This window comes from Megalops cyprinoides, chromosome 2, assembly GCF_013368585.1.
Source record: "Megalops cyprinoides isolate fMegCyp1 chromosome 2, fMegCyp1.pri, whole genome shotgun sequence".
NCBI classification, from domain to species: domain Eukaryota; kingdom Metazoa; phylum Chordata; class Actinopteri; order Elopiformes; family Megalopidae; genus Megalops; species Megalops cyprinoides.
In genome coordinates, this window is record NC_050584.1 from 35,916,123 (window position 1) to 35,940,357 (window position 24,235).

Here is a 24,235-nt window from a genome sequence, read left to right on the forward strand (position 1 = left end):
AAGGTATATGGATTTGCTAATGAAAGTTCACTCATATTGGTTTTTGACCTACATCCAACAAAAATGTCAAGTCAAGTAAATGTAACATACAGATATTACAGACATTAAGAGAATCCGTTTATGATCTTACCTTGTCTACACCAGCACTAAGGATGAAATTTCCTTTTTTATTCCATTTCAGAGCAAAAATAGGACCTTTGTGCTGCCCCAAGGTACTGGCAAGATTACCTACAAATCACGATTCGTTCATATCAGAAACAAAAATCAACATGGACTTCTGTATTCATGAACAAGTAAGAGAAAATATAGCAGCTCACCATCTTTAGTCCATATTCTTGCAAATCCATCATAGGAGCCTGTTGCTAGTAGCGTACCTTCACTCTGCAGTAATCCGCATTAATAAGAGCAGTTAGTCATTACAGAACCAAGTCATTGTTTTCTTTTGCTGCAAACGTGCAAAAATGATGTTTCTTGCATTGCTATTTGGCCACGAGTCTCCCTCTCTGTAATTTAACGTCTGTCCTTGAATTACAAAATCATGCAGAAAACTGACAGCATACTTCCACTCACTAACGGAGTATGTCAGTGTTCACTGGACATCTGTGAATAAAGCCCACAGCCTGGGCTGAGGCCTACAGTGGAACAGCTGGAGCGCCACTCACATTCCAGTCTAATGATGTGACGTCTTTGTTGCTTGGTACGTCTTGCCCTCCTTCCCGTATACAGTGTCTGAGCACGAGCTGCGTGGAGCTGCTGGTGCTGTTTTCGCTAAGGTTCCAGATGCGCGCTGTGGAATCCCCGGACCTGGGGAGAGAGATGCGGTCACACCGCTGCAGCGGGACTGCCAGCGTGGCTCACGTGCCCTCAGTGGCCACTCACTGCACCACACCCAAATCAACCGACAGCACTTCTCCTAGGGTTCACCATCACTGGCTCCAGAGACAAGAGAGTCGTTCATGGAAGCAAGCTCTATGGGTGTAAACAGACTTTTGGTAGCTGATAGCAACACATGCCGTCTCTAAGTGGGTCTTTTTATACTGTTAAAGAAGGTTTGCGATGCCAAGGACGTGTGATTCTATGCTCTCACTTCTAAATAAAGCTCAAGCACCAATTATTATTTTTCATTCCTGTGGAGCATATGAAAACAGATAGCATTTACATGTGTTCCACGTAGATTCATAATTCCTTGCAGAGCTGTGATGAGCCACCATGCTACAGTAAAGACAATGTTTTGGTGCATGGAATATTGGAAGTACCACTAGAACACTAACTGCAAAATTGCATGCAGCTAGTAAGCAGTATTCCATTTCCAGGAAGAATTTAAGTGACGCTCGCCAAATCCACAATCACTTAATCCGAACTGATATTGTTCACAGGCTCTTCCTAAAATTCCCTCATCCTGGCTGTGTGAATGGATTTGGGGTTGTGGTGAAATAGTCAAGTGGGCAGGTGAGGCTGTGGGGACACTAACCCGGAGGCAAGGAGGTCACTAACGGGGTTCCATGCGCAAATGAACACCTCCGACTCGTGGCCGCGCAGCACCATGGCTTTATTCTGGGGGATCTCCACGTCCCCGTCAACCTCCATCATGTCTGCATGGTTGTCTGTTAGTGCGGAGAAACAGCCATGAGAACCCAGAGCATCTAAATCACAGAGACAAAAGCGACACCTTATAAACACACTTTGCAGGTTTATGCAGTCACAGCTGCTGCATCAGGCAAAACATATGTTCATTATACCAAATCTTCAGACTGTGACATACAACATAGCCGCAATGCTTTGCCTTTGATCACTGCATGCGTTCACACCACTCAAATGCAAGCAAATATGAGAAAACAGCTGATCTAGATTACAGTCAGTGCTAGTCTTGCTGTGGAGGTACAGAGGCCTGGTAGAATGGACTTACTAGCTAAGGCATGAGCTCCGTTCTCTTCCCCGTTGGCCGTGTTTTCGCCATTCTTGGTGTTGCCCTGCAGGTTGGCCGTGGTGGCGGGTGGTGCGGCGGCAGCTTGCTGCTGTGCCAGCTTGTCTCGGTAGGCCTGCTGCCGCGTCTGTACCACATCCGGCATCACCGCATCGATCAACGACAGGGACTCGATCGGTCGCCCATCAAACAGCGTGCCGTCCTATAGACAGGGGTCCACTGTGAGCTCCTCCCTTCTCCCAATTCACTAACTTGACAGACGCTCATATCATACAAACTGATCATATGTGCAATGTACAAATAGGCTCCTATATGACTAAAAGCAACAGGAAATACCACTTGAACTTCTCACTTAAAATGTTTAATTTAGCCCAAGTGACAAGCTTTGGTCACATCATTTTACCTTTGAGAACCATTTGCTTTAGCCATAGTTATTTATCATGGCTGGACGTGAATTACTTGGATGGGTAAACGTAGAGGAGTGTGAATGGACAGTTAAAGCTAGCCTCACCTCATTGATGCTGACTTCAGCCTCCACATACTGCAGGCCCTTCTGGATGATGGAGATGAGAGCAGCAGGGGGCACTAGGGCGCCATTTATATTGGACTGGCTGATGTGGCTCTCGATGCCAAACGTGAAGGCTGAGTGAGAAAACCCTGCCAGAGACATGACAAGCACATCAGTGTGATGATGTAACACTTGTGTAAGAAACACTGTCCACAGCATGCAGTAGACAGTCAACGGTCTCCTTTGTTACATCTGAAATCATATTAAAATATTACCAACACAGGAATTTGCATGGTTTCTAAAAATAAAAATGAAATTAAGGAAATTCATACTGAGACACCCTAATACCATGTTGGAAGCTGCAGCACACATTGACTAACACTGATTGTCCAAATGCATGGTTTAAAGAAAACCTACCTGACTCCTGCAGGTATCTGTACACCAGAAAGTTGACCTCATCACTGCTTATGCTCATCTTTACTCCTGGTTACACCATGAGGTCAGCACACAGGACACAAGCCTGCAGGCAGAGCAAGAAAGAGAGAAAGGATGGGGGAAGACAGACACACACCTTTAGTCCATGAAGATGCCAGCATCCCAAAATTCTTGTGAAAAATAACATAGTTGTGACACTAAGGTTCGAAGGACAACCTTTAAAAACAAGTTTGAGTTCTTGGCTAATACAGAAGCAAATTCCTCCCCTACACATTCCAAAAGCCCATTGCGTTAGAGTACTAGAAGGCATTTCGAACAAGTACTAGAAGGCATTTTGTGCGCACAGAACATTCCTCACTGTGCTGCAGTTCACACCAGGGCACCGGTATCTCCTGCCTCCAGAGACATTCACTGGCTCCCTGCTGCCAGAGGTTAACAGTGGACAACAGTGGTACTCTTTCTAAGGCACTTAAAAAAAAAACAAGCTGCAGTACCTCTGTCCTCCACTGTACTCTTATAGCAGTGTTGTACTAGAAGTGCTCCTTCTGTCTTGTCTCCTTTTGCAGCAATGGAAGATTGCTTCAACACCCAATCACCACCAACACAGAACTTTGTTTTCTTCAATTAGCACAGGCACAATCAGGAATATGGGCCCAAGCACTGGAGACTGACAGATTCCTTAAAGTGAGAACACACACTTGTGCTATGCTTACAGTATTTGTGTTGGGTATTATAAATTGCCTAGTGTACAACATGAGCACCAGAAAGTCTGCTGTATGAAGGGTACAGTTGTTTTGAGCTTTGTTTATTTAGTCTATTTTTGGCTTACTGGAATGGAAATAGTCTCAGACTATTAATTTCAGACCCCCCACAACATGATATGGATTGGTTAAAGGCAACATAATTATGGGCTCAGTTCAACAATTACTACACGCAAGTGATCTACAATAAGGGTCAGGCTGAAACAGAAATAACACGCCATCAGACACACCATCGTATAGATCTGAAATCTGTCAAAAGTGGACACCAACTAAATAAACAGTGGGTCCTTCAAAAAGCACAAACTGACACATATACCAACTAATGTTATGCATTCCACAAGCAATGCCAATGGGATAAATATATATTTACGCTAGTGTGCTGCAGGCAAAAATGATGTCTAACTACACAAGTTCTGGTGTGTGCATTGATTAAATGTAACACAATGAAACACATCAATGTGCTTAGAATTCAGAAGGGAAAATTCTGTGCTGCTGATCCTCCTCACTTTCATTTTACTCTGTTTATGAAGCACTACAGAATAAATCAGACAAAGACCATATAGATGTAATTCTTGGGCAGTGTTTTGACAGAAATTATAACTGGCACATAAGGCTAAAATGAATAGCTCAAGTGCACTTCCAGGGACATTCACACAAGTCAGAGTGGCAACTTAACAGAGCTTTAAATAATGGTAGCAAATTATGTACACAAGACAGTAGCTAACAAGCTATCACCATGATAAAAAGTCCTTCCCAGTAGAGCAGAAATGCAGCAGAATGAGCGTTAGTGTATTAAGCTGAACTTCCGACTGCTCAACCCACTTTTAAACACCGGAATTCAGCAAGGCCATTTGGGTTCCACCTAGCTCCAGACACAGTACATATTTGCTAGTTCATATGCGAGGTAGAAAGCTACCAGACATTCTGAATTCTGAATTCTGCATTTCATTGTCTGACATTCAGACATTGAAATGCAGTTGCAACTATGCTTAGCTAACCAGCAACACTGCAAACAGGACTGCAATAAAATGTTTGCAATTGTTTGCTGGTATTACATATATTTCACAGAATCATGGGATTGATTATAAATATCACCATCATTATTAAATATATTATATATTTAATTAGGGCTGTGCGATATGATGAAAATCTCATATCCCGATATAGGTCATTTCATATCCTGATAACGATACATATCACGATATAGCACATTTTCTGTAAATTCAATGAATAGTTTATATAAAATGACCACATGGTAAGGCCTATTTCTTATTACATTTCAAATTATATACTTGACAAATAAAAAGTACTTACTCATATTTGATTATTTTTCTCCTTTTATTTAGGACCTTTGTGCAAATTTTCAATTAACCCTTTCGCGCATACAGTCACACCGGTGTGATTAGCCTTTTAGCGTGTATGCTAAAACCGGTGCGATTAAAACACTAGACTGGAAAAATTCTAGCTAATTTTAGTTTTGAGGAAACGGCAATTTAATGTTAAAAAATATAGCAAATGCTAACTGAAAACTATGAGAAGCTTAATAACGCTAATGACATGCTAGATATAGCGTATAAATACGTTACGTGTGAAAGGGTTTAGCATGTAACAAAATATAAAATATTAATGTATAAAATATAAAAATGTGAATAGAAAACACTTTTCAACTATAGTTCTGTGTCACATTCAGTCTCCTCCATGTTTGTTTGTGTTGCCTTCACGCAAAATTTCTGCCTGCATCCCTGCCGTGTGGGAGAACGTGAAGCGTCGTCCAAATGACGAAAAATATTGCTGTAAAGTGTGTGATTTGCGACACAATGAAATGAGCATAATGAGCATAATGGGAAAACGATAGGCGTTTTTCTATCGTCACACGATATATATCGTCATATCGCACAGCCCTATATTTAATGTAATATGATAGAATAGAATATAATAGAATACATAAAATAGTTAACTTTAAAACACCACTGCTGTTTCAACTTTTTTCAACAGTGGCATAATCATAAAGTGAGAATTATTATGGTCAAATCATGTTAGGCTAATAAATAAATCACCATTTTACTACATAGCATTACATGTTCTCCTTGATACACACATGAAAATAGTTTTTCATTACTGTTATATTCTCAAAACACAATCATCAAGATATAACATTACTTCAGCCTGTGAGAAAAAGCTATGCTGGAACAGCAAGTTTGTTTACAAAGTGCACTTCAGAAGGGTTAAAGACAAACACAGCCATATTATTTTTGTTGTTGGCTGAGGCTGGAGGAAGCAGACCTTGAAACAATAATGACGCTAACTCACTGACTGACTGAGCAGCTTCAGCACTTCAGCTTCAGTACTGCACTCATACAGAGGGTGAGAAGGCCAGAAAAATTGTTGTTGGTGTTGAACAGTACCTGTTCAATTAATGTTTTATCATCGGCGACAATAACCTAACTCTAAATATAAAATCAGTATTTGAGCTCATGTCCTGCCTCAGCAGCCTTGTGAAGCTGAATTTTCAGTAATGGGTAATGACACCCGCTTTGGGGTGTGAATGTTGCTCCAGCTGGCATCCGGTAATGGTGTTCCACAAGCATCATGTGGCAGGATTAAAGATTATGAACAAATCTTTCAGCAGTGTCACACTGCAAAACTTTGCTTCTAATTTATATTTTAAGTACAGATGATGTGCAAGTAGTATAGCATGTTCTAAGTCAACATATGGGGGAAGAAAAACACTTTATATTTCTTGTATCTAGATTCGCTAGCTCATAGTAGAAGAGCTGTATGTTTTAGCCCTAACGTAATCATTCAAATAGCAAATAGCTCATATATGAATTGTGGGAAAAGGATTTACCAATCTAATGTTCTCTTCAATATAATCCAAACCTCACACTGTTTGTGCAGGCCCACCCCACAGAAGTCCTTCTGCCAACCATGCTGCATTGTTTTCAGCCCCCACTATAAATCTGCTCAAGGGGAAGAAAACAGTGCAGCTAGAAAATAGTGCAATAATGCACCACAGTTGTATTTTTATTTCGCTGTCTAAATGTTACATAACCGCACTACAGAGGAATGTCTTGGACACTGGCTGTGGAGAGATAAGAAGGTATAAAAGCAACCTTATGCATCTGTGAAACACTTGAAACAGCCCTTGTGCATCAACACATATGCTGTACCTACACTGATAGTGTGTTGACAAATGTGTGTTCTGAAAAGTGAAATGTACTAGATGTTCAATGTTATAGGATGTGGTTTGCACAGTATTTTCATTTGCTAAGATGCTCTCATAGACCACTGTAGTAAAGAAGTGTTCATTTCTTTTTCATTTCCAGGTGCTGAGGTTTTGTTCTATTTTGAGAGCACAGCTGTAGCAATGGAAATTTTCCTTTTCCTTCCCTGCAAAATAGATCTGCAGCTATTTGAGCATTCAGTTTGCTTCAAGAAGGGAAGAGCTATTTCAGCTCTTAATTCTTGAGGATAAAATCATTAGAGGCCTTCAAGTACTTGTCCTAATTTCACACTGTTTTTACAGTGCATTTCAAACACTGGTAAACAAATCCACAACAAACACCTGTGCGATCTGTTTGGTTAATTTGCTTAAGTGATTATCAATATTAAGATACTTTGCCAATTCATGACTACTGTCTGGAGTATTGCAAGATAAGTTTAATGGCAGGTGTAGCAGTAAAGACAGATAAGAGGAAATGGCACAGTCTAGCTGACATTTACAGCGGAAAAAGTTAGAGGGATTGACACATTGTGAAGTACTAAATTGTCAATTTCACATCAATTAAAAACACCTCCCAGATCCCCCACATCAACTATGGCAATTCAGAAGAAAAGTTGCTAGTAAAAAAAATATTACTGATAATTCGTATTATTATTATTATTACTACTGCTATTTATAATAATAATAAAAATAATCCCAGTTCACTTCTTAAACTATACTTCACTAAACATGTATGCACTATCCACACCATTCTGTCTCTGGAAATGTGACTGAGAGGTTACAACTCAGCTTTAGTTAAAGTTAAAATAAGCAAAGTTAAAATAAAAATTAAAAAATGCTCTGCCTGCACAAATGTCCTCAGTGTGGTTTGTTTCATCTTGGTTAGTTGAGACACCATAGTTCTTCATCTTTAGGTGGCTTTTTTTGGCCACGGCTGAAATTCAGTTCTGTACCAAAAGGCCTTTTTTTAATTGACTCCTCTTAGAGCTGCACTCTAAGTGCTACATTCTAGCTAGCTGGCAAAATTATACAACCACAGCTCACCTCCACCCCCTCTCCCATCCATTCTGTGTCTAAAAAGAGAACACTGATCCTTAATGGGGAACCTTGGCGAGTTATTCATGGGGTTGATTTGGATGTTACTCTTCAACATCTGTAATATATTTCAAATGTGTATTATTTCTTATACCATTAAGCATTGCCAGTTCAACAGACACTAATGTTAAACCACCCTGATACCCTGACAAATACAACGATACTGTACCTATTACCATCCCTCATCTATATCATTTTAATTACACTGTCATTAATGAACTTGTGAGTCACTAGTGCAAACTATTACTGTAACCAAAATGAGCAGCATCTCAAACAAAATCAGTCAGACAAACGCTACTATGAGTGGCAATGCTATAGAAAGAGTCTACACCTAACCTACACTAACAAACAAACAAAACACGAGTGGAGCTGCAATGGCCAATCACACCAGAGTTGCTGGAACAGAGTAGCTTTTAGCTCCTTGAAAGGACCTGAGCATTTGAATCAATGTGTTTCATCTCATGGTGCTCCCAAATTAAATCCTTGCAACAGTGTGGAGTACTCATCCACATTATTGAACTCCAAGATCAATGGCCAGGAAGAGTGCTCCATTCAATAATAACCTACACACTGACGACCACCTTAGAGCACAATCAAATCAGGAAACTTGTTGGATTTCCTGGTTTGAGTCAAACGAGAGGGAAATAACTTGAAAGAAAAAGAATGGGAGGAAGTCTCCAACTGCATTTTACAAAATGGTCTCAGGTGAGTTTTGCTTGGCCTGAAATTTAAGCTCAACCCAGCCCAAGCCAAATGACTTCAAGCCTGATCCTGGTCTATGGCCTGAGATGCACAGTGATTCATAAGCCAGAGCCTGACCCAAATAATATTAATCAAGATAATGATAATAAAAACACACTTTTATCTCAGAACATAACTTGGTCAGCATTTAGAGGGAATTAAAGATTTAACTGCATTTAATAGTAATTTTGGTGAGAGAGAAGAAAGAAACAGACCGTGAAATTAAGACACATATTTGAACGTGGATCACTCTTTTGAATTGTGCTATTTTTCAGGCATATGCGAAGGAACCCTCTTCCTTTTAATCCCCCCCCCCCCCCCCCCCCCATCAGCACAGGGTCTGTTGTATTACTCAATCTGCATTTTTAAAACCTACTGGAAACAATTTGTTTTAAAGTTATTAATGTAAACCAAGTAAGCCTACTCATCTGTAAGGACACCTGTGTTACTGGTAACCACCAAATCAGTTCTCCTTACCTTAGACTGCCCCCTTAAGATATACATATCAAGCCACTTGTATCCAGAAAGGGTCGTGCTGGCCCATTTTATTCTTTCATAATCAGCAACTGCATTCTAGTAATAGTAGTAGTAATAGTTTATTTCAGTCCTTATTAACAATTTTACAAAACGAATACACATAGAAATAAATAAATAACCATTCTATGCCAGGCCTCCAAATTGTAACTGTCCTGACAATCACATGCCTCTGAGGCATGGGGTAGGAAGGGGGCATGGCAGAAATACATGTTATTTACACTAGTAGTGACACTGAATTGAAGTGAAAATTAGGCAGGAGGGGGGCCTTGACAAAGCAGCCACCACTGAAGTGAAATGCTGGGCATGAACGGCTGGGCATTCAGACAGTGCACCACCTAGAAGTAACAACTGTTTAGACTATTTTGCCTTGTTGTGTAATACATTGCTTTCCTGGCTTACTAATTAGCTACTGAAACCCCATGTCTGGAGCAGGAACTGGAGCCAGTCACCTAGACCCTACTTTCAGCAATCCACCCTTGCAAGATGACTGGCCTGTCATGATATTCTGCAAGTAAGCATCATCTTAAAAAATATGTAGCTAGCTGTTAGTAAGTATTGCAAATGGGCAAACTACTTATCAAGTAGTACTGCAAAGTAGGAGGGTTGCCTCATCACTGTTAGGAGATTCGACTACCTAGTTTGATTAATGTAAGATGCATTTCATTTAGTTAGGCAGCTGTGCACATATTTTGTGCTTATTAACAATAAGTTGGGATGTTCAAATTACACACACACACACACACACACACACACACACACTTATTCCAGTAAATGCATGGATATTAGCTTTCATAACTATATGGTTTGCTATAATATGCCAGCTAGTTTGGTAATACTGATCCCTTTTTACCAACAATTTGAACATATTATGTAGTTCTGGTTTCGAAAAAAAAAAAAAACAGCTATAAATCATCAAATCAAGTTATTCTTTGTGCACATATCACTTGTTTTACATGCATGGAGTTTTCAAACAGCGGAGACTGTGGCCAATACTAACAAGTGAGCAAGCCAATATCATTAAGTTAAAGCTACACTAGCTCACCATGTAGTTTTCATTTTTCATTTTACCAAACGGGTAATTTTTGTGTGGCTGGTTATGGAGTCAATTTCTGGAACTATTTTTCACACAAAACTTGTGAAGTGGGATGCTATAGATACTGGTGGTTACACCTGTAACAACAAATGAAGCACTAGCACCACAGTCAATAGCAGCTAGCTTGCTGTAACAAGGTCTTGTATTCCACAGCTAGCTAACACAGCAGGTACTGTAACAGCTGCTACCTTCAGCAGGAAATAGGTGTAGCCAGTACCTAACCAGACAGCTGGCTAACAAGCGGCACTCTCTGCTTAGTCAGCTATCACTAGCAGTACCTAGCTAGTTGCTAGGTAAGGCATTTACAGCAAGCTTAATATTTACTGTTATTATCTGAGATGCGTTTAGGAGCACAGCGGGGGTGAGAAAGCCACTAGGGAGGCATTCCGGGAATCAACAGGTGCCCCCACAGCTTGGTTTTCAATCCAATATGCAGCCAAGTGAATAAGCTCCTTGTAGCCACAGTGATTGGCCTGTGGCTCATGAAGACCACATTACAACAGGATGCTGAAACATGAATATCTAATAAGTACTCTGTCTGCTGGGCAGGCTACTCTCAATAACATACACTTCATTTATTTATTCACACAACTAGGTCTGATAAGGATTGGGTAAATTATTAAAACTACAGGATAGGCCCATATCATCCCGAAAATGTACAATAGTCTGAATCTGCATATAACAATTATAGAGATGATTAAAATCCATGAGATGTCTACAGCAATCTTTTCAAATTTGCCCCACAAACCTATGTTAGAATGCTAATACTCTTACCTGTCACACTTCTTGGAGCAATGAGGTCATCGTAGTGAATACTTTTCCACCATAATGCAGTGTTCTTTGTATAATCAAAGAATGCTTCAGTTGTATAATATTAAGCAGGGCAATAGTTGGCTTAACACTAATGTAGCGTATAAGGAGCCGCTTTAATTTAATCATGAAAGGGAGTCCTACAGGGCATGGTTTTAATCAGATATTGACAACAAAGTGGACATGATATTCAAGCAGTGTACTGCTGGCAGTAATTAACCTGTTTGTAATGAGCCCTGTGGTAAAATATAAAAATGAGAGCCAGGTGATAACCTTAATGTCCTTGACCTGGTATGTTCAGACTGCCTTTCAGTTTGGACCAACTGACAAACTTCACTGTTGCATACATAATTTCATAATAAACTGACAGACAGTGTGACAAGGTTGAGAAGTAAACAAGAGCTGGCAGGGATACCTCTACACAACTTTAACTTTGGCCACCAGAGACAGGACTGATCATACCTGTGTGCAGGGCCATATGAAATCCTCATTATTCTTAAATGAATAAAATAAACTTGGGATCCAAACTGTTTGTCTCCTGGTCATTGTACATCAGGGACATCATGCTGCTGTAAACTTTATGTAAATGCCCTGAACAATGATTTTCAAATGAAGTGTAGCTACGGAGCTAGCCAAGTAGATTCAAAATTTCAGAGCTTGGAGTGTGTAAGCAGCAAATAATACAAAAACGTAAGGAAAACTGACAGATGTTAACACTGAACAAAACAATCAAAACTAAATATAGTAAAGTTAAAGACTGTAATTTAAAAAAGTTTGGAATTTGTAATTCTTTTGTTCCCCTGCTCCACAGTTGCTACACAGACACGTAGTCAACAATATTTTTTTTATTATTATTATTTTAAAACCAAGTTTTATAGGGCCCTTGGTGTGCCCTGCTTATTTGTCCATAAGACACTTGGCTTTTCAGACAACTGTTTGTACAAGAACTTGAGTCACAAGTTTGCTTCAACCCTGAGAGAGTGCAATCCTCCCTTCATTTCAATTGTCCCTTTGACAGACATGTTTCTGACAATGTCATGGCTTCTCCATTTAAATTTCTGTAAACCTATCCTGGTGTGTACATTGCTTTACATAACACTACAAAATAAAAACCTGACACTGTAATTCTCCTAAACAACAACAAAGTGAAAAAAGAGATAAGGCAAGTTTGCATTTTTCACTCTCCATCTAATTTAATTCACTACATTTACAACATAACACGTGTTATCACTGAAAAAGAGCAGTAACAGCAGCTGGTTATCATCTCTCCAAAAATAACATCTCGGCCAACTGACAATTAAATGAAGTTCAGAGGCAAAGCAGGGTGATCAATCCAGAGTGAAAACAAAGAGCTCTGCTTATTACATGCCACATGCTAGCAGACAGTGTCATCACAGATTAAGACGGACATAGCTGTAAACTGCTTGTGATGTAACACACTCACCGAGGAAAATAATGGGCTGTTGAGATTAATGCGTCACCTCGCTTGACCTACTTCGGGTTCGTATCCATCAGTGCCAATTTAACCATGGAAAGAACATTACATGGCAGAACATGAATGGGTTTTTTCTCTCTCTCTCTCTTTTGTTGGGTTTCAAGTATCCTACTGGCCCTGGGCAGGTCAACATTTTCCATTTTTGTGCAACTGGAAATAATTATAATTTATTATAGGATCTAGCCCTGATTATGGCCAGCAAACCACTTTGGGCAACTGAGTTTTAGTAATAAAGCACACCCATTGGGTGTTCAAGCATTCCCCCCCCCCCCCCCCCCCCCCCCCACAGCACCACCATCACTGTACCATCCAGCTCTGCTCATTAAAAATAAGCAAAGCCAAACAAAAAACACAACTTGTGGGAGTAAACCAGAGCTTTAGGTGTTGGCAGCAACCTCTTCTGGTGCTACTTCCAAAATGTCATCAGGGAAATGTCAGTACCCTTCTGAATGTGACCTGCTCCAAACCCTATCAATCATACTCATTTCACCACAAGTAAAAAAAAAATCCCTTGTATTAAAGTTTTTACACAGTAATTGATATTTAACATGGTGCCAGCGTGATTTACCAGAGCTGCAAGAGTTTCACATTCACTAATTATAAACTAGATAGATGCTAAACTCAGAAGATCCCAAAAGCAGCCAATGTCTAAAACGTCACTGTTGCTGATTATTGTGCATGGCAGAATACAATGAAAAGGTTTCACAACAAAAAAAAAAAAAACAGCTAATATATCTTCATGGGAACAAAGTGTGGTTATTTGGGAATTGGAAACCCCTTGCGGGTTGCTGACAATGACGACGTACACGTGGAGCGCTCACATCTGCTCTCACAGTGGGATCTTCCACGTCTCATTTTCCTTGGACATCGCCTGAAGTCAGACCAAAGTCACTGCCAACTCCCCATACAAGGCACAAGTAAAGTGGCAGCTGAGTGCTCACAGACAGCAAGTTGAATCTGGAAACGGTTTCTTTCTTTACCCTATATGTTCCCTGTACAATTTGCAACAAAAATGTATAACTCTCTTCTCACACATGAATATTATGTTCAGCGATGCACTGCTGCTTTCCGAGGAACAACCATCGCTGGATTCTTACTATACGTCACGTAAACAAGAAATATGCTATCAAGATGAAGTAGCTCCGTGGGTACACATACCTGATCAGGTACACCTATTCAGTCATTTACAATGAAATCAAATTATACTTGAAATGTAACATTAATAAAGGAGAGGGGTTTGTTACTTTTGAGGTAAAGGGCCCTGGTCTTTGGACAGTGTTCTGCATGTCTGAGTGACAGATGGTGGTGGCACTGCCGGTCTGTGCCTTTTGAGGCTAATTTACTCATGCTTTGCCATTTGCCAGAAATACACGGGCTGCTGTCATCGTGCTCTCTGCATACATAAACCACCATTGTGGAATACACTCAGACGAGAGAGAGAGGGATGAGTAAGACCTGTGGTTCAAATTCACTCTCAGTTTCTGTGTTCCACTCACACTTTTGATTTTAGATGTTGCGGAGGAGTTTCCAGCAGGCATTAGATTGGTCTCCAGTTAATGGATTTTCCAATCTCATATGCTGTATACGTTTCTGTGAGAAAACGAGGCAGGCTGGCTTGGTGAAGCTCTGCATTAAACAGAAACATTAACCTGCAATTCACCTCCACTGACTGACTTTTCAGTGTGTTCTGATTTCTCCTCAGAATATCCAGGGCAGTCAGAATGCAAACATGGTAGACAGTTGCCGTGTCGGATTACATCAAAACGGATTACATTCGGATTATAATCATTTGGATTACATTCAAACGGAGAATCTACCAATGTATGTGTGTGCAGTAGTGCCTCTCATGTTTTCTTACAATGTTAAACCATTAACAGCTGCAATAAGCCTTTCTTGTCTTCTATAATAAATAACCCCAAGGTCTTGTATTTTTAATAGCAGTGCCTGATTGCTGCTTAACAGCTTTCTGCAAGAGGAGAAGCAAGACCTTGAAGTGAAGGAGTGCACAATTTCTAAATGCAACATTTTCTCTGCTGTGGAGAGATGAGAACCAGTCATAGTAATTAATTTAATTATCTTTTTTATAATTTCCCACAATGCAAAAATGCTTAGATGCACATAAATTATGCAACTCCAAGACGGGCACAGACAAAAACCCCATCCTTAGATGTATCACTGGTTACACACTGTTTTAGCATCATATAACCTTTCTTCACCTCAAAATTCTTCCAAGCATGTCAGAGCAACTGCCACAAGCATGTGCTGCAGAAAAAGTTTACCTTTATGAACACCATACTTACATCTACAGCTTTCAAACTCTTAAGGTTTAGAATACTTTTAAACATAAATAAAATGCAATAAATTTAATATAAGTGTATTATCCTTAGATGCAAAAATATAGTGATCTTGAACATGAATCAATTCAAAATGGAGTCCTGCATATGCCTGACCACATCGAAAAATGGAAAGAGAGAAAGACAACTACTCCGGGTCCTAGCGACAATAAAAAGGACTAGAGTACACAGATGAACACCACTCAAACACAGGGTAAGTGAATCAAGGGGAATGTGGGCACAAAGCCCCACAGTTCCACTCCAAGGCTTGTTAGCAAACTATAAGAAAGGGGACTTTTAAGGTATTCTTCAACAAAGGTGTGAAATTTCAGATTCCTTGAAGACAAAGTGGAAAGAATGAACACAAAAGATGCTGACTCATCTCTGTGGTGTCAGAATTGATCCAAGTTCCGACACTTGAAATCCAGCAAAACACTTCCCACGCTGTAGCTCACACTAAACATTTTGCTCTGCAGCAATGGTCAAACCTGGTTAAATTTGCGATGGTCCTCTTGACTACATTATGCAGTCACTGAGCAAGAATGTGGCATGATTATTTCACAACAGTCTCAGCTTGCAGGAACAGGTATGGAAAATTACAGCAAAGGTTACCCATGTCTGGGACAAAACCATGGAGCAGAGAACTAAAGTAAGAAAATCCCTTTCTGCACTAGAAACACACTTAATCCTGAGATGCATAATGCAGTGAGATGCGTAACACAGTGTCCGAAATGATAACTTCAGGTCCACCAGCCCAGGCAAGCAAACTGTGTAAACAGTCCACAGGTACCAGGCATGACAGGCTATAACTGTGCTGTGAGTTACAGTCAGAGAAGACAGCAAAGCAGGATTTGTTGTCCCCCCTCGTGACCGGAGGAGGCCAGTTCTGCTTCCCTTGTGTGCGCTTTACTGAGCAGTCTTTCATTCCCATTATCATGCGTTTTACAAAGAGCTCTGTGCCTCAGCGAATGTGGCACAATCTTTTCTGTTTCAGATGTTCTATAAGAGGCAGCCACATTTCCCAGAAGTGGCTATCTCAAAGCACTTTGTCATCGAGCATTTTGACTCAATACTTAGCACCAAAGAGATACTGAATACATTCAGGAATGTAACAGCTTTTAGAGGGATGGCAGTTACTGGCAGTTCTGTATCTGTGAAGAAAATGCAGACAAAAATGCATTTCCCAGCATTACAATTATTAAGGGGAAACATAAATCTCTAAACTAGGCCATATTCCATGGCAACCACACAGAGTTTTGAACTCACTAATTAATGCTAGGTTTAACTGCATGCACAGACTGACAAAAGCTATCTGAATCCTTATCCACTCTAGAAGAACACAAAAAATGTTGCTAATGCATTCTGAAGAGGGATGAACTTTCAGCAGCTGAATATCAACAGCACTTCAACAAATACTTGTTGCTGAAAAGTACAAACGTCCATACAGAGTTCTGAGGCAAACTGCTTTACAGAGGCCCTGGAAGGAATCAACAGACCAGAGTAAACCTATAGATTTGGTGTCATTCGAGATTTGCCGTTACAAATTTTAGTATTTAAGCTTCGTGCTGCAGGTTAAAATTGTGTGACGAACAGGGGATGGCTGGGTAGGCAGTAATGAGGCCTTCCTGGCTGATGTACTGACAGACCAATCAATAGCAAAGTTATTTTAATCTCCAGCTGTGTCGGAGCTCATCAGAATGAGCCAGGGCTTGTGTTTGCAGACACACCATCAACGATCAAAACAATAACTGGGACTCAACCTTTTTATCCTTCATACATGGATTAAGAGTAATTCCAAATCCCAAGGTTACTGTAATATTGCTCCATGGAAGCGCACGTCATGGCAGAACCTCAGCTAAAACAAATGAAAATATCTACTCCATTTTGCAAATGGTTTTTATTGCAGGAAGGAGACAAAGCCTGCTAAAATGGCCAGCCACGCCTGTGATTTTGCATGGCTTTTACTGAAGCTCAGCTGCCCCCTTTATGACCCTAGTTCCAGCTGGAGGGACGCAACAGAGCAGAAGTATTCCGCAACAGACACCCCAACCACGCAAACCTATAGGATAAGGCAAGCATCACCACTGGGACTTCAGCCTCAGAGATGCCCATGCACAGTGCAGAGGATACCCCTGCCAACATCTGTCCATAGCTCCCTTCCAAAACTGCCACACCCCGGAACAAGACCCAATGTAGAGCGGCAGAGAATCTCAGCTTTCCCAAATGCTTCTTCAACAGTGAGATCTTAAACTGGACTCTAGGTTATCATTTCTTTTACAGTTCACGTTCAATTGATCTGCGAAACAAGAGACAGGACTATTTCATGTATAGGTCACCCTATCGCACTGTCTGCTTTACAATCAACCACGTGAGTTATTACCAGCAGACACGACGACTGTGATCTACCGGGTTTACCCACTGATAGTTCAGCATTCATGTGACTTACCACAGTATTAACTCTGAGGTTTCCACAACACAAAAGTTTTTATAAGAGCGCTGCCCCACAGTCTGCGCACCTGCAAAGACCAAAGAAAGTCAGATTAAAATAATTATAGGTTTACATAAAAACATGGAACTTAAAGAATATGAGATTATTTTAACCAACAGAGCTGGCCATAGCCATTATATATTTGTCAAATGCAATAACTGGAGGACAACATACGCACCATGAAATATGGTATGGCATATATTAAGTTTGAATACCATTTTCTGCATTATAACACATTTACATTTAAGACAACTGGATTGTACATGCTACTGAGGGAGGTAACTGCATGTTCGTGCCAACAAATTCCTGTTTACATTTTAACAACGCCAGTTCGTACAGTATTCCTATGGCCTTGGTGACTTGCTTAACGACCACAACATTGAACACATTCTGTATTGTCTTCTTTGCTTATTTGAAAATAATTCTGCCACTTTCAGTCTATGTGAATGACACACTTTATGGAATTCATATGTTCTTTATGAATTTCCTTCTTTACTTCTACAAGATGTGTATACAGAAACTCTTAAGTTTTTTTTTTTTTAAATCATACTTCACACACTGAAGTGCAATCTTTTTTTACTGAAAGCAATTGCTTTGGCTGAAAGAAAGGGTTTCTGACTCATGTGCAACAGTGAGGCACCTGCGATTAAAATATTTTTCTCCAAAACTACCCTGTCACTCCAAAATGAATGGCAGCGCCGAGCTGACCATGGCAAATCTCATTTTTACACAATGAGCACTAAAATCCAACGTCCAAAAAAGACAAGACATATGACAGCAGGCTATTCTGTAAGAATGTGCTCCCTTCACCAGACTCATGGAGATAAATTAGTTCCTTTCCTCAACAACGCTGGGCCCAGGAGCACCGCAAGTTCAAATGACCATTGACAAAGAAACAAAAACAAATGGAACCAAACTGGCAGGGAAACCAGGGAGGATTGGCCCATTTCAGTGGCCTCTTGTCCAGTGTGAAGTATACAGACATCCTGGGATATCTGCCACTTCCTCCATACGTGGCGCTCACAAGCACAGTCTCTCCTGTGGATCTGAGAACTCTTTGTGGGGCTGCACCTGCTGAGTAGATGTCATTACCAGCTTCCGTCTCAGATAGCAATACGCTCATTAACTCAGCTTTCTTTCCAGTGATTTGCAACACAGAGCAGCAGGTGTTTTCTTAGGCATTATCTTGTCTTTGGCTGAGACGTTTCTGGGCCGGATACACAGGGAAACTGGTGATGTGTTCTGGAGCTGTGCCTTGCACCTGTGTACATGGCAAACCCGAATGCCACCCATCAGCGCACTTTGACCACGCAACACTGCATCCCTACCCAGTACCAGACAGGAAGGCCACCCATCATTACACTTTGACCAAGCAACATCGTACCCTTATCCAGTACCAAACAGGAAGGCCTCCTAGTCTAATGAGCTGTGTAACTATCCTTGAGCACAGTCAAATCGTACCCATTGTATAATGCTCCCACTTCCATGGGAGGAGAGGCAGGGGTCCCCAAACAAAGATGAGTGGCTGAAGTTGGGCTGAATATCTGTACGAGCAATTGAAATATCTGGTATATTTGAATATCTGAAAACTCTTTCCCTACTGGGTTTGACTTTCATAGCACATAAATGTACAGTTAGCTAAGGTATTACATCTATTCAGTCGTAGCATGACCAGATTTGAAAGCATCCTTACCAGAGGGTAGCTACAGCTGGCATGGCCTGATTATCAATTAGTTAGTAATTAGTACTGAATCATTATTCCTTAAATCAATACATATATTGCCAGCTAAGTAACACCAAAGAAGGTAGTAATTCAACAACACACAAAATGCTTTGACTTGGCCCTCAATGCAGATCTTAACTAACCTGAAAAACTGATTGCTAATTTATACATGTTGCACAGAAGCCAAAAATAGCTTGCAACAGTAGCTAACCTGATCAAACATATTTTTTGCATTGTCTGAAATGCTAAAGTGTTTGCATACAAAATGCACCTTTGCTGCCACTGCTATTATTTCCAAAAAAAAAACAGTTCTGACAACAATGACACTGTCACAGATTTGGTTACCATACAAATTATGTTTATTCTCAAGGTAAGAGATCACATTTCACTTGCTCTGTTTATGCTCTGTTATCATCAGTTATTATTAGTTCTCCAGCTGAATGTTAATTTTGAATATTAGAAAATTACTACCAAGTTGCATACCACAAAATTAATGGGCTGATTGTGTATTTTATTAGACTTCTTTGAAGATAAAAAAAACAGTTATTTCTGTTGGTTTTATATTTTTTGATAAGCTTTACATACTTTTCTAACAGTCTCATTTGCAAAGAAAATACATATAATATTGCTTATATGTAGGGGCAGATAATAAAATGCAGCCATTATACTTCAGTATGCAAAAAACCCTGTAACTGGCCTGTTACATTTACTGCTATCCTACTCAGTACTATTTTAATCATCCACCCACATAATAAATGTGAACATTAATCATTACCCTCATATATAGAAATCTGAAACTGAAACTGTTTTGATGTTTTGCTGCACACCCACCATATTCACTATGCAAATGTCTCTCCTCCACCTTCTTGCCCAAGTAATGTACTCCTTGGCTGACAAAAATGTCACTCGTCTGACAAGCCAGCAACGCACACCTGCTTCTAACCGGTGCCCAAAAATAATTGCCACGGGTGGGTGTAATTTCCATCCTGAGTAGCAAGACGCTAACTAGAAAGTTATTAAATCTAGGCTTTTTCAAGTATTTCAAGTTAGTGTAATTGTTGTTTCAACTTCATATATGTTAAAGCAGAGGACATTTAACAGCAAACACCTGATGCTGCTTTCTGAAGTTAGAAAGCCACTCCCTATTTAGTTTGCCTAAGAGCCATCTATTAAGGGAAGCAGTGATAATATAAATAAACTTGTTCAATTACTGTTGTTCACTAAACCAACAAACCAGCTGACTAAACTATTATTGGAAAAGATGAACAGAGTACTGACGTTTGTGTGTGTTCATTTAAAAGCATGGATTTACACTGACTTCAAAATCAGTCTCATTTTTTTGACTCTCCACTGTTGTTTTAGCATTTCCTAGGTCGACATCCTCAACCGTATTTACACCTGCTGCTATCAGACTTCCTCCAACCCAACCACAAAGACAATGTTCACAATAAAACCACAGCATGCTAATTCATTACATCCTGCAGGCTATGCCTTTCAACAATATAACACTAATCGCCTGGGCCTTGAAAGATGGCAAAAGCAATATGTTTAAAAGTTACTATCTATATTGCTGGGGTGGCAGTTACCTTGACAAATGAACTGGGTCCTGACAGTATCCCTTACTCACAGTTTGACTGAAGTTTGAACACTGCAACAAGGAGAGGGTACACTTTTGGCATGTTTTTTTCTCCCCATTAAGTAAGCAATTTTTTTTTCGGACACTTCTTATGTGACAAGCATACATGACATCCTTTGTAGTTTGTCATTCAGTTCTTATAAGGTAAGTGCACCCTTTAAGTGCACCAAAATATTACTTCATGTACCACTTCAACAAGTAATCCCAATGAGTATATTTCTCTTTTAGCTTGCTGACTACTAGGGGAGTAATGATACAAATACAATGTTAATGTTGCATGTGAGAATTGATCCATACCACTTATTTTTAAATTTTTTATTATAATTAATGTAGCAATTTGGATTAAACTAAAACACTTATGACAATCCTACATCTGAGCAAGGGATATAACCAATTTGTCATTTAATCGAGTATTAGTCATGAGTACGTATGTAACAGTAAAATTAATCATTGACAAACTGGTCAAAATAGAACAGGTTAAACATTAAAACTTATTGGGTGAAATTGGATGACATTTTAGGCAGAGTGGGACTCTCTCATTCCCATTCCAAGCTTTTCAGAAGAAGAGATGACTATCTTGTGCAGGAGTAGACCAACAGCATGAGTGCAGAGAAGTGCTTTGACACAAAATAACTTAGATTCATATTAGGCATTGCTGTTAAATTAATTCAGTTCTGAGTAATAATGTGCATCTTCTTCATTTAATTACATCAGTATATTGTTATTATGTTACATGATGTACATAATACACTTTTAATGTTGGTGAATGAATGCAGTGTGACTCTTCACAACACAGAAAGATATTGCTTCGTTAGCTTACTAACGTACCAACTGAAGTGCGTTGATTGCTCTTGCTCGCTTTCACATTGAGCTAGCTAAACGGCTAGGCTGATGTCACGTTCAAGACTGTAATGGAAATACTGTGGTCAGTGCAAAGTTAAGCTCTGATAGACAGCCAACTGTAGCTAGCTGGGTATTTTTTGTACTTAGCAGCTGATTTTAGCTCAGCACAAAAATAATAATTCAATGGCTGTCATTTGGTTACGTGCAGTATCACTAGGGCACTGATTCTCAATCCTGCTCCTGGGGCCCCCTGCTCTGCACGTTTTCCATCTCTCCCTGCTCTACCTACCTGACTGAACTCATCAGTGGCACTTTTGATTAGCTGAGCACACCTGATTTAATCAATCAAGTGTGTTTGGAGCAAGGATAGATAGAAGATATGCAGGACAGGGAGGCTCCAGGAGTAGGATTGAGAAACACTGCACTAAGGAAAATGTGGGACAACAAAAAGATCAGGAAAGCAATAAAACACTTTAAATTTATCTTATCTTTGTTTAGACTTATTTGTTTTGTTTCTGCTAATAGGAAAATGATTTGCCTATTCAGTTTGTTTTTGTGCACCGAAACATTTCTGTTCCCTGTTCACAACAGAATTCACAGCATTTACCTGATAATTTATCAACAGGATGACACTGGTCTCACCGAAAGAATGGAAATAAAGAAGTAAACAGAAAATGAGTTTTTATTACTTGAAAGCCTTTTTTCCCCTCTATTGACAATCTAAGGTCCTTATTGACCTTGGCCACATCATAGCTTACAACAAAAGTGAAAAATAACAGCACTATTATCACAAAAGAGACTTACTTTGCACATGTCTTTGCACATGAACTTGACTATCTTCACTGCTAGGCACAGGCTCCTTGTAAAAAATAACACAATTCCCCTCAATAACTAACCTGTCTCACATCTGATCTGACAATACAAAAGACCAAAATACATTCTCATGGGAGTAAAGACTGGACCAATACTCTGCCGCAGGTGTAGAATTAAAACAACAACTTCAGGCAACAGTCGTCAATCGGTACTAATGAGTGTAATTTGAAAACCCTCAGGACTGAAAGCCTCTTACTACCCCTCAAGTCCATTTTGTATGTAAATGGAGCATACTGTGTCCTAATGGTAAATTTTCTAAGTTGTACTTACAATTTACTAAATTTATGGACATAACATCAATAAACGCTACTCTCTCTGGAGAGTCGTATTTATCAGTCTGAACTGACCTATAACAATGGATTCCCCACGTCACCTTAACTGTGCCATCACAGCATATTTGGGCCAGAGTGATTTAAAGTGCAATTTAAGGTGCAAAGGCTCAGCTGATGAAAGATGACTGCACTGTTATGAGAAAAGGGAAGAAAACAAAGCAGCTTCATAGCATTATAGATAATAAACAGACTGGGTCAGAGGCAGAGGTTGGGATCCCCGGGGTTAGTCAGATAATGCAGTCTCACAGAAGACAGCTCACTCTGTGCCTTAATGCATTAATGAAGGTTGAGAAACAAGAGGAAGCTGTGGGCTTGACTGCCTTGAATTTACGTTACAAAAAGAGGCCTGATCCCAAAATGACCTTGCTTGCTTTTGTAGAGCAGCTTGTCACAAGACTGCAATGTGATTGTCTAAATGCAAAAACACTGGCCAAAAATAGCATTTTAAACAGACTTTAGATCACCTGCTCTGTAAGTCATGACAAACGGTTCTAGAAGGCAAGCTAGGTAGTTTGGACAAGCGAACATTTTGGTAGGGGTCATGCAAAACCAAGATTGGAACCCCATTCTTCTCAGATTATGATTAAATGTATGTATATATGTATGTAAAAAAATTCTATCTATGGTTCCATGCATTTTTATCTCTAACAGCTAGCTTGTACCTTGTCTGGCCAACTATTGAAACTTGATCATACTGTGCTTGTAAAACTGTTCACTGCGGCTTTTTGCTTGCATGTACTCTACCTCACTTGTAAGTCACTTTGGATAAAAGCGTCGGGCAAATGGAATAATGCAAATGCAAATGCGAATGTGAATAATCACGTATGAGTTATTGGGCATGCTCATTTCAGAAAGTAAACCTCTTCAAATGTTTCCTGTTGACGGTTTGAACTTGCAAAATGGTGAAAAATCACTGAGGTAATTTAACTGTACCAACTTAACTTCCATCAACACTACTTACCATCATTTGTACCTGCTAAGAAGACGCGTTACAAGTCTAGCCATCACAAGAGTCTACTATTGCAGTTACTAATCACCTAGTCACCTATTAATTTACATAATTAATCAACAATCTCCCAGTCATTTGCATAACTTATCACCTAGCGATCTAGTTACCTGCATAACCAGCTAATCTTTACACTTTGCCTGCCCCAAACTGAAGAACAGTTAGGCCCTGTTCACACCTTGCATCAACATGAATCTTGGGTGATCCGATCACAAGTGGACAGCTCTAAGTACAGGTGTGAATGCACCCGAGGACACATTGAGATCCGATTGCTCAGACCACATTTGGAGGTGGTCTGGGCCGCATACGGCCACATTCTTTTAGCAGTGCATACGCGAATGTGTTGTGTGCCACATTGAAGGACAGCCTACTTAACTGA

The 24,235-nt window shown here is 39.9% G+C and overlaps 1 protein-coding gene across 2 annotated transcripts in view; it reads right to left on the minus strand.

Moving 5' to 3' along the window:
- Positions 1-24,235, minus strand: part of LOC118772998 (F-box-like/WD repeat-containing protein TBL1XR1) — a 62,050-nt gene that overhangs the window by 3,884 nt on the left and 33,931 nt on the right. The window contains exons 3-10 of one of the 2 annotated variants that reach the window (XM_036521723.1): positions 17,402-17,471; positions 2,850-2,952; positions 2,436-2,581; positions 1,907-2,126; positions 1,472-1,604; positions 663-804; positions 318-381; positions 131-228 (exon numbers count right to left, since the gene is read on the minus strand). In XM_036521723.1, the coding sequence (XP_036377616.1) occupies positions 131-228; positions 318-381; positions 663-804; positions 1,472-1,604; positions 1,907-2,126; positions 2,436-2,581; positions 2,850-2,907 (861 nt within the window). In that variant the 5' untranslated portion in view covers positions 2,908-2,952; positions 17,402-17,471. Of the gene's footprint in view, positions 1-130; positions 229-317; positions 382-662; positions 805-1,471; positions 1,644-1,906; positions 2,127-2,435; positions 2,582-2,849; positions 2,953-17,401; positions 17,472-24,235 lie in introns of both variants that reach the window. The other variant, XM_036521722.1, reaches the window with a different exon arrangement.